Genomic DNA, 11815 nt, shown 5'->3' with positions numbered 1-11815 from the left:
ATTGACTACAATCAATTCAGTAAGTTTTGTGTGCGTGCGTGCGCGCGCGCATGCGTGTGTTGTGTTACCTGTCAGTACAGTTGCATAGAAAAATTTAATGGTCCGCTACTTGCGAAAAGTTCAAACACGACTGACATTTCGGAAGGGTTGGTATCCGTGTGTGGCAGAAATGTTTGCGCATAATTTTAAGATTTCTTTTTGCTAACTTTTATGGGGTATTGCAGCAATGTATGAAAACGATTACCATTTTTCAAGTGTTATTGTCACTTATGTTACACTACGTCGTATGAAATAATGCAGATGATTTCTTTGTATATATGTTATAATTACTGTCGCGGTGCAAATCGCTTTGCTGAGGTGTTCCAATGAATGAAGGGTTTTGTCCGAGTTCAAGCCGAATGGCCAACGGTAACAAAATATTCTTGCACAAACTTCAACAATGTAATTAACGGTAGTCATTATTGTTGTTATTGTTGTTGTTATTATCAATATTATTATTTTCATGGTATTCCAATATCAAGCATCCATTGACGCAAATTCCTGGACAGTGGAAGAAGGTGGTAGATGAGGTGGTGTGGGTAACACGTACCTTAAGTGATTGATGAAGGGAGGGGGAAGATAGCTGCAGTTGGGGAACCGAAGTCCAGGCGATTTGTATCACATCTCGGGACCACTCGCCTTCCCTCCAAGGCAAGCGTGAGAGTAAGATCAAAGAGGGGGGGAGGAGTATGATGGGACAACTCATTAAGTGAACCGTCCTAGGCTAATGAAAACCAGAACTCCTATTGTGAGTTTTAATGAATTAAATAATTAAACACTAGAAATATGTTACTTGACATTAAATAAGGGTTTTAACAGTTGGCTTTCATACATACATCCTATCTATTCCCTGCGCGCGTTCCTAGCTTATGAAATTGTTAAAGTATCTGTACTTAATATGTGTCTTGCTTGTGGAGACGTCTTCAATTAGCGTGGTCTCCTGCTGAGCTCCGACCGGCGCTGCTCCGCTTTTGGTGGGGGCGGGGGGTGACGGCCTGGGCGGGCGCTGAGATGGGCTTGCAAGTCACTTCACCGACGTAGTCCCGGTCAATCGCACTGCACTCTTAGAGTTCTTGCGTGAGGGGTTTGTACCCAAATAATCGACACTCGATTGGCTCTCAAGGATGAAAATCCCCAACAGTCACATGAGGGAGGAAAGGACACGATTGGACTTCCGAGAATGAGCGGTCCGACCTCCTTTGATGAACTCGATGCTTAGACTGACCTGTATCCTGCGGGATGTCAGGTCAAAATGCCCGCTAGCCGGCTTCCGACGTTGCCAATAGTTCTACGTCTCCGTCCCTAGTTGTGAAGGGTACTACGAATAATGTTCATGTGGGAGGTGACACAGTTCCAATTGTTCCATGAGGTAGACACTGTTCACGAGCGTGTTAGATACAATCCTAATTATTCTAATTGCCTAGCTTAAAACAAATATGTGGCAGCGCGCAGGGGGGGAGGGGGTGTGTTTGGGCGCTTTGTTTGGGCGCGAAAACCGTTGAGCTTGGCTATGGGAACACGAATCTAAAGGGGGGGGGTGTTTCTAGATAATTAAAAGTCTCTCCCTTCGTTAAGGCACTGAAATTGATTGTCAAAAATTGCACGACAGTTGAAGAGGATAAAGAGGAGGAGAAAGGACAGGATGTAGCTACTAGAAGTCTTAAGGACTCTGGTAATTCCCCCGAGTATAGGGAATGAAGGGCCGAAACGGTGAGAAATCAGACGAGACAAAATGAGAAGGGGAGACAGCGTGCTGGGTGTCACGATTTCAAAAATTGTGACATCCATTGGCAGTTGTAACGATTGAGCAGAGGTGATAATATCATGGTATCATTTTCAACTGCCTCCATGTTGGTACTTGGTGATAGTAATTTCATCTGTAACCGTTTTAGAATTTCAGCCCACTAGAAATACATAACTTTTATTGTGACTTTTTGAATTACTCAATGTCAGTCTAAGCATTTTTAACGATTATGATCTGCAATATTTCAAATGAAATTAAATGAAATAAAAAATCTTGGTCTTGGATAGAAATAAATCGGTCAATTCCCTAGTCAATTAAAATATGCTGAAAATGTAGAAATATTTAAGAAACACCTCAGAAACCATCTTTTTGGAAAATGCTACGACTTTCACAATGGGGTCATTATTAGTGATTATATCATCTTAGTCTTAAAACTATACAAATGAATCTTCGAAAACAAAATTATACTCGCATGAGGAGCCTTCTCGGCTCGACTTGAGTCTAAACACCATGAAGTTCCATCCCAGTCGCTCCGAAGATTACATTGGGCTACATAAAAAAAAATACAACAAAGACGTCATTAGCATTTACCACTAGAATTTTGCATGCTGAACCCAGAAATCATTCTCATTTTTTCAGGGAGTTTCTCGTTTCAAGTTTATCATGTAGAAATGCGTCTGAGCCAGGTCTATAAAATTCCTGTACATTTATATAGGTGTAAAGGCAAATAGAGGTTGACAGGCCATCTTATTTTATTGAGAAGAAACAAAATCATGGTAAATGTACGTTACACACATACAAACTTGTACATATCTGCTTACGAAAATCGCAATTGTATTAAACTATTTGAATGTTGAGGCCAGCTATTCTTCCTGGAAGGCACGCTTTCGAGACTTTATCTTGTGTGCCGGTGTATCAGCAAATGTTGCCGGCTTCTTTGAAACGACCACCAGAAATCAGCCATCATCGTCACGCTCCAATTGCCTTCATAGCTGTGCTCCATTTCGGATATATCTTGATAGAACCTCTCCCCCTGTTCCTCACTGAAGTCACCCATGTTTGCAGGAAAGTAGTCAAGATGGCTATGGAGGAAATGCATTTTTATGCTCATCCGTACGCCAGCCGTCTCATATGCTTGAAGCATGTTCCCAACTTTTTCCTTGTAGTCATCAGCTTGTGTGTTCCCCGAGAAGCCTGTTACAACTGACTTAAAACTATTCCAAGCACTTCTTTCATGAAGTGTTAAAGCTTCAGTAAAGCCGGTATCTGAAAGAAGCTTACGAATCTGTGGTCCAACAAATATGCCGGCTTTCATTTTAGCATCACAGAAGGGAATTTGTGGGATAAGTACTTAAACCCTTCTCCTTCTTTCGGAAGTGATTTTACAAAGTTCTTCATCAATCCCAGCTTTAAGTGAAGTGGAGGTAGAAGCACTCTGTCCGCTAGTACAAGTGGTCGTTGACGTTATGGCGGTCAGGTACAAAGTTCGTCCGTTGTGGCCATTGCATTGTCGGTAGTGTACGGAAACTGCACGGCTGTCCTACAAGCATAACATGGATGTTTTGTGTAGCCACCCTGCTGCCCTAACAAAATACTTAGGACCTTCAAGTCACCACAAAGAAGCCATTTGTGATCCTGATATTGTATCTTAAGGAGAAGTGACAGGGTAGCGTAGGTTTCTTTCAGGGTGACGGAATGCGGAATGGATAATGATGCTACTTTTTTTGCCATTAAAAAGTAGCACGGCTTTCAGACTCCTTGGAGAGGAATCGATAAAGAGCCTCTATTCTTCAGGATAGTATTCCTTGTCCACGTGTCCCACAAGACCTGAATCATCATGGCAATATACCATGTCATCTGTCGTAGTAAAGTACATACATACATACATATACCAAAGGCTTTTTCCCCCTACTGCACAAATTCCTGCTCTCGATACCTATACCATGCAAAGCTGCTTCGCAAAAGATTTTTCTCTGCTAAACTTAAGCCTAGCAATTGTGCAGATTCTTTTGACAGCCCAAGATCTCGAACAAGGTCATCTAGCTCACTTTGTTCAAACAACTGAGAGCTTTTCCCAGGGATCCCGGTAGAGTGAAACTCTTCATACACATCTGCATCTTCACGGTCACTAATTGAAGAGTTATTTGAACCGCTACGGTGCACATTCTCAGGCAAATTGCTACTGGGACGTCATCACTGTGTGGTACAGGTCGCATAGCTGATAGAATCTTTGGATATTTAATGTGTTTCATGCTTTTAGCATTCCTCAATAGCGGTTTCACCATACGGAAGTAGCAGTCGTCATGGTGATTTTTCGGTTTCCGCCAAACCATTGGTATACCAAATGGCATTGACTTACGTTTCCCTTTACTCCAATGGCTGAACCCAGAAATACAGTTTATACAGGCAATGTGAGGAGCCCATGGCTTGTCCTTATCTCCTAGTTCAATGGCAAAGTAAGCACGATACAGACGTTTTACTGAAGACGTGATAGTGCGTTTCTGTTTTGAGGGTGTGTACTCTCCGCATATGTAGCAGAACGAGTCAGGGCGGTTCTTGCAACTCTGCGGCATCCTTCAGTTAATCTGCAACAAAAGAAATAAGCATAAGACACAGTCAATGATCACACGCGGACACACAGTAGTAATTCATACTTAGCTGCCTATGCACCTAGCACTATAATACATGCTGTGTAACACAAAAACTAGATCCCCATGAGCAAAACGAACACCACCACAGTGTTCAGCACGCAAAATTGGTCTGGAAAATCATATTGCCATTTATGTTGCATTTTTTATGCAGCCCAGTGTTGTTGAGGGACTGTTTCCGTCGTTTCTTGAAGTTCCATATTAATTAATCCGGACGTTTTGTCATAATATTGCTAACAAACAAATTCTATAAAAACAGCAATAGTGATGTTAGTAGAACAGAAAAAAAATAGTAATTAACTTGATCTTATGTACTACTAGCCTAGTGAGGGGTACCAGACTCCATGAGTAATACCATACAAATCTGCGTTCCCTCGTAACTATTCTGACCCCTTGTCCTTCAGAGGTTTAGCTTAGTATAACAATGATGTTCAAAACTGGTTCCCACCTTTGTTTTGTTTGTCATAGTATAGTATATGTCTCAGGTATGGTCCGAGAACAGTTATGATCTGAACATAATACAAGCCTCCTGAATCAGGGTACCAGGCAACAAGGTAATTGGACCTTTCCCTCGAGCTCCTTGTTGTTTTACTCATACGAGTACTGGTCCACTGTACCCAACTTCTGGTACTTTAGGTTATAATGTAATACTTTCTGGCACTCAAACTAATGTGTAATTGCCCACTCCGTCCTGAGATACAGGTATATTTTGGAATTAATAGGTGACCCAAGCTGCCATGTAGCATTCACTCTAACATGTTGATATTGTTGATGGCCTGCTACCTTCTATCCCGTGATACTTGATATTCACTCTTACCCTGGGATGGAACCCCCCCTTTATTGTCCTACTCTTGCTGCTACAGCTGTAGAATAATGTAGTATATAATTAATGGCACTACATTGATCTGATACTCACTCATATTGTTTTGGCACCTTTTAGCAATATTTTGTTGTTCCTGATGCATGATAATGCAATGTTCCTTATTGTGATGGTGCTCAAGTTTTGGTTTCAATATCCTACGTGTTACGAACATTTTAGTAGTATTAGCAAATATATATTAATGTTTATGTGTCATATGTATACTGATTGGTATTACTCATTGTCTCTGGTCACCTAACCCCTACGTATGTTGTATGTGTAACGTGTAGAAAGTCTAATGAGGACCACAATGGAAATATGCTTACATGCTTTTTTGTGTTATCCTCGGCAATTGTAATTGTTATTTCGAACTATGTGGGGTTTTTTTTTCATTATCTGCACCTCATGTATATTGATTCAATGACAAATAAACTTATTATTACGACAGCATAAGTAAACTAAGTAAGCATCATAACATTTTGTCGGTCGTTGAGAGGCCTTTAAAGAAAACGGGTACCTAGAGGGGGTGACAAGTGTTTGAATTTACTAGGAGCAAAAATATATACCACCGGATAGAATCGCTTGGCTGCACTCAGAACAAACGTATAATGTATTAGAAGCAATGACAGGGTTAAATGAGGCTATAGTGTTTTTGCTATTAATATTGTTCTTAATGTCGCTATTGTTAGCATTAGTATTTATCGGAAAATGAGGGTATTGGACATATTTATGGTCGCCTTAAAAAGTCAAGCTACGTCCAGTGGAAATGAAGGGAAGATAGCGCTGGTAGGATGTACACCTTTATTTTATTCCCTCTCCCCCTTTTCTTTTTCTTTTCTTGTGTTCTTCCTCTGAGCAGTCAGTAATAATAGAAAATTATTTTTGTATGTACAGCCTGTGCCAATGGAGATATGATTTTTTAGTATTAATGTAAGATACAGCCCTAAGTTACGCCCCCTCCCCCCCCAAAAAAAAACATGACAGAGACTGCACGTAGTTGCCCTCTTTGGCAGGTTTCTTGTTCCCGTCGAGCACGCTCGAGGAGGATATGCGGGTGTGCACTGGCGAGAAGAAGCAGTTCTGCAAGGACTTCGTCAACAACGCAGAGGTTATGTTCATCCTGGCCTCCGTCTCGGCCTTCCTCGTCATCCTTTCACTCGTAAGTGAATCCACGAACGTTATGTTACCTCCCATTGGGGGTTGCCAGCTGCTGATTAAAATCACTAGCCGGGAGCTTAATCGAACGTAAAAGAGGAAGATATGCTCCTACTACCGCGCGCGCGCGCACACACGCACACACACACACACACGCACACACACACACACACGCACACACACACACACACACACACAAGTTAGATGAGAATGTGGTGTGTGCAAAAACGATACACGAATTTAAAAACAGTCTAGATAAAACGAGATATGAAGACGGGCTTCCACGCGCATAGCTCCCCTTCCCGTAAAATACAACTAGGTAAATACACACAAATGTAATTAGGGCACCGAATATCTGATCCTGATTTTAATCTGCAGAGTGTGTGGATTCTTTGACTTGACCCCCCATCCTCGCGCCTTATCAGGGTAAAAGACCTTTGGGCATGTATTTAAGATAATGGTATATTTGGTATATGTCTAAGATGAAAATTTCTTACAATTTAGTTCAGCCAATTTACTTGGGATAATCATGTTATGGTAGTTAAAGGTGAAAAGTAACTGAATGTATTGATCAGGTGCAGGGAAAGCCCCACACGTTTTTGATGTTCTGCAGGTTTTGCACCATCCCTAATACTGCAGAGGTAGACCACCTATGATGCACGCCCGAAAGGTGAAAGTTCAATGTTTTAAGCTTAAAAGCAAAGCCTTACTCGTATTTTGTATGTTTTAAAGTTGACGTTATATATGCTCAACCCCTGATGGTACCTTTCTTTTCCAGATTCACTACTTGATGTGTCTGGCTGCCAACTATGCTCACATCAAAGACCAAGAGAAGTTCATGGACCTCCAGGAGATCCAGTTCCTGCAAGAGTCCGAGATGTCGACGTTGCCCAAAGATCGTTTCTAGGATCCAGCCCAAGGGATCTTCTGGCACAACACCCACAGGAGAGGCTACCATGACTCCTTCGCTTAGGAAGTTCTGGAAAGGTGGAAGTGCATTCCAACCCGATACCTGAAGCCAACAACAATCCACCTTTGGCTTGTCATCATTAATCACTGTCTTTGTCAAATGTAAGGGATGACTTTCCCCAGATCTCAGTTCGGCAATGGTTTATTGTAGATCGGCTTCCTTCTTAGCCATGCTGACAAAGCATGAGGCGCACACCCCAAGACCACAGACATCTTGGTTCTGATGCTGCCTCTGCCATCTTGCAACTCTCCATCTTCTCTAGGGAGAAATCAGAATTAGTTATACAGAAGGACTGGTATTGAATGATGCATTGGTGGAGATTAAGTTATGAAGTATTGTTGATAAGACATTATTGATGTCTTTTGGGATGAATATGTTAGTTGGAATGAGACAGCGGTAGGTAGTATGTGAATTGTAGAGTTGGGAGACAGCATCAGTTGGTGGTATTTGTAGGGCTTGAGAATTAAGAATATGAAAAAGCGAAGATGGTATTGTTGGCTTTTCCACGGAAGAGGAGCTCATATTGTAATAATTTTTGGAGGAGGTTGCTTTTAGTTTACGTGCTACTTTGGTGCATTAGCTCTTTGTTGTATTGAGGCTTTAGCGAGGTTCCCTGTGGTTGCTGGTATATGAATGGAGTGAGGTGGAATTCGTGGTGAGCAAGTCGTTACGCAAGTGTTTGAAATCTTACTTACATTAAGTACTTTATCGTCCCACGGGGCTTGAAGTATCTTATCAAAACAAATATAGCTGATGCTGATGCACATTACATAGCTGTGCTGTTTTCATTGGCAGTTGGATTAGTATATGACGATCTCGAATCCATGAACTCAGTGTCTTTACAAAATGTTTTTGTAAGAATACTCAAGCTTGACATATATTGTTTTTCCCTATATAACCAAGTCATGTGTGTCTTTATCTGTGCACATTTGTAAATACATGCAAATGCACATCCATGTACACACATGCATATGTACATATTGTTTTTGCGCACTAAGTATACATTGTTTGCCTTCACATGGGACAGTCAGACACCCTCCCTTTCCATAATGAGTGAACAACTACAGAATCCAATAGATGCATTCTCCATCATGTTGGTCAGGGACGTGGAAGCTATCCCATAAATTGCTGTAATGGCTTCTTGCTTGCTGTGCTGCCAGTTTGCAAAATGAGTGTTGCTCTGTGCTTGTAGCACTGTACAGCTCCACAGAAATTGCCAGCTAGTTCAAGATGCATTGCCCCCAGCAGAACATTGCAGTACAATGTGGAGCAGAATTTAGCTTCACAATAGTCCCAGACATAGATCAAACCTGGCGATACTCATAAGCATAGTTATGAATTCTAAGTGTCAGATTGCAAGGTGGACTTGCATTGCCCTAACAGTGAACTTCTCTGAAATGTACCACACCAGCAATGCTGTAACAACCCCAGTTCACAAGGAGTGACCAACCACAGTGCAGCTCACCTTGCTTTGTGAACACCAATATTTAAGGTACAGTTTGTCATGAGAAATAACCAGATGTTTTCTCAAACTGAAAATGAAGAAAAACAGCCTAGATGTGTTGCGCTTTAAACACTGCTCTCAGCATTACTTGGCACACACTGTGGTTAATCACTTGCCACAGTTGGCTTCCATTGTGCGTGCTCTCATCTTACCACATTGCTCTTGTTATACTGCTTGCTCTTGTTATTCCGCCTTGCTCTTGTTATTCCACCTTGCTCTTTTTATTCCAGTTTGCACTTGTTGTTGTAGATGTTCCTCAATTTTTACATACCACATTCCACATGGATGTTGTCTTTTTCCCAATTGCTGTTACTGTTGTGGTGATTGCAAAAAAATATAGCCTGTGCTAATTTCCTTTCCTGTTGTCTTGTGGTTTGCTGATGAATTTTTCCAAAGATCCTTTTGCAGCTTGCTATTATTTGTGCAAGTGTATCTGTTTTGTCTTGGAGCCTGCTTGGTTTTTATTCAGCTGCTTTATTAAGTTTTGTCTTTTTTGTTTTCGCCTTGCCTCCCATCCCGAAGAGTGGTCGACAGTCGACTCCTCCGTAGACAAGGCTTTGGTCACCTGTTGAGACCTCCTTGCCCTCACCTGTGTTGTCTGTTGGAATGACCTTCGGGTCTTTCTCTCCTCAATGTTGTCTGACAGTTGATCCCTTGTGCAGACCTTACAAGAGGAGCCACAGAAGACATTTGGTAGACAGATGGCTCCCGTGACTCCATTGTAAAGGCCTGTTCACGTCGTCGTTATGGTGGTGTGGTGCTCCAACTTGATAAAGGAGCCTGCCCACCTGTTTGTGATATCAGGTTTCTCTTTTTGATATAAAAGTACCGCCTCTTTCTGAATACACCTTTCTTTTCCCTTATGTATCTCGAGTCTTCCTTTTTCAAGATTATTTCCAAATTGGTTATCTTCCATACACAATAGCAGTTGTCCATTTGTATCAGTTCCTTCTCTGTGATAATAGTTTCACTTTCTCATTAGCTATCTCCAGGTAATGTCAGTCTCCCTTTTGTGACATCAGTTTTCAGTCTGTTAGTTGTTTTATCTCCCCATCCCTCCCAATATTGAAGGTTTTCCCTGTACAGCACAAGAGGAATCAGTATGAGGAAATGCTCCTTGCGCTCTATGCACAAGGAAATCCTTCTATATTGTGTAGTCCATGACCACAGTATTCAGTGTTGCTGTGTCCGTTTCTTCCATTGTCTCACTTTTTTTTATAAAACTACTTCATTTGTACTTGCAGAACATCTAGAGTTGTTTATGGGAGGAATCATCTGAAGAGATTCCTAGTGACTGTCCATCTCTTAGCGATAATTTCAGCATGAAGAAAATAAAAATTCAGTATACATTGGTGTCATAGGTAGATGTATGTATGTATTATAGATATACCTTCATTACATTGATCTGCATCTACATATACATGAATAGGTATGCAGCAAGACAAGTTATAGATATATGCATTATTGATAAAATGGTAGTTATACATAGACTAACCAACCTGAATGCACTGCATGTTCAATGTACAGCAACCACCAATGAAAAAAAAGTGACTATGTACACACATCGCACCAGTCCCAATTTTGGTTCTCAATGGCTTGTAGCCCTGAGCTGTTATATACAAGAAGCGACATATCAGAAGTTGTGTGCTTGATGAGAAATATAAAAATGTTAAAAAAAGAAATTGGCGCAACTCTCCTAAATCAATTTGCATGTGCCTTGATCGATTCCATTGTTAGAACCTAAGCCTCTTCTTCAGTAGTGGTGCACAACATAGATTTGACCATGGGACATGCCAGGCAAGATTTATCTGAGGGTAACTGGAACAGTGGACCAGTGCAGACCCCAATTGGAAAATCATCTGGCAATTGCTGCGGTAGAATCTAGGTAATGTGTCACTGTATCAGAGGGGCTGATTATTATGTATAGTGCTGTAAATGTTGGATATAAGGAATATATTAGATTCAAAGGATAGGAATTCGATCAGTGAGATTAAGGCATCATTGTTCAGTGTTGTTATAAATGTTGACTGTGAATGTCAAGTTGAACAGAGAGATATATGAATTGAAATTATTATGCCAGACTTCTGTGTGATACAGTGTACAAGTGTGTGAATGACATAATATACATAGGCTATTTTACGTTTTATTCATATTATACATCAATGTTTTCCCCTTTAGATGGATAAGAATTGAGTCCAAATATTAAATACAGTTGATTGTAAAGTGAAATTGATGTTATAGCACTAGAGGAGCCCACAAAATGTAGAATTCTGCTAATAGCAGAGTTGGGCCATAAGATGTTATGGATATGCATATGACATGTCTCACTGTTGACTGGAGAATTGCTCTCGGCATCACAATAATAAAAAACCATGCCGATGTAAGTTGGGCATCAGTTGTCTAATCAACCACATGTAATAATCATGACTGATGATCATTGACCATCATTATTGTATTTGTGTATATTTTGTATAAGACATAAGTCTGTACCAAGTAATTGACTGGAATACATTTTTATACTGTTATGTTTCTTTGATTTTGTCCTTCCATGTTTATTATATCCTTGCTCATGGTGTTGGTATCATGAGTCCATCACCCTCTATCATTTACCTCAAACAGCACAACATATCACATCCACAGCAAAAGCCATGAGGCCCTGCTCTGTATGTGCTGTATCTTGCTGTATTGCTACTGACCTGGGGAGTGGGCAGGAAACAGGGATGACCCTTCATCCACAAGGAACTAACTTATGAAAGGGGAGCAAATGGGTGAGGGTGGGTGCATGCCTAGGCTAGCTACCTTCCTTGTAAAGGGAAGAAACCTTTGGTACATTAATAGACCTCATTCCAAGTTATTTTAGGAAAGAGACCACAAGGAAGAGGTGAACATGGAAGAA

At 41.0% G+C, this 11815-nt stretch overlaps 1 protein-coding gene across 1 annotated transcript in view; it reads left to right on the top strand.

Moving 5' to 3' along the window:
• Positions 1–11444, top strand: part of LOC143019506 (uncharacterized) — a gene marked incomplete at its 5' end in the record, with an annotated part of 315665 nt that extends 304221 nt beyond the window's left edge. Inside the window, 3 exons of the mRNA XM_076175179.1 lie at positions 1–19; positions 6304–6449; positions 7224–11444. The exon at positions 1–19 is cut by the window's left edge and continues 123 nt beyond it. Coding sequence (XP_076031294.1) covers positions 1–19; positions 6304–6449; positions 7224–7352 — 294 coding nt within the window. The remainder of the gene's footprint in view (positions 20–6303; positions 6450–7223) is intronic.
• Positions 11445–11815: the final 371 nt, after the last annotated feature.

This window comes from Oratosquilla oratoria, chromosome 37 (assembly GCF_046742065.1).
Source record: "Oratosquilla oratoria isolate Oo_2021 chromosome 37, ASM4674206v1, whole genome shotgun sequence".
Taxonomy (NCBI): domain Eukaryota; kingdom Metazoa; phylum Arthropoda; class Malacostraca; order Stomatopoda; family Squillidae; genus Oratosquilla; species Oratosquilla oratoria.
This window is presented reverse-complemented; position numbering and strand designations above follow the sequence as displayed.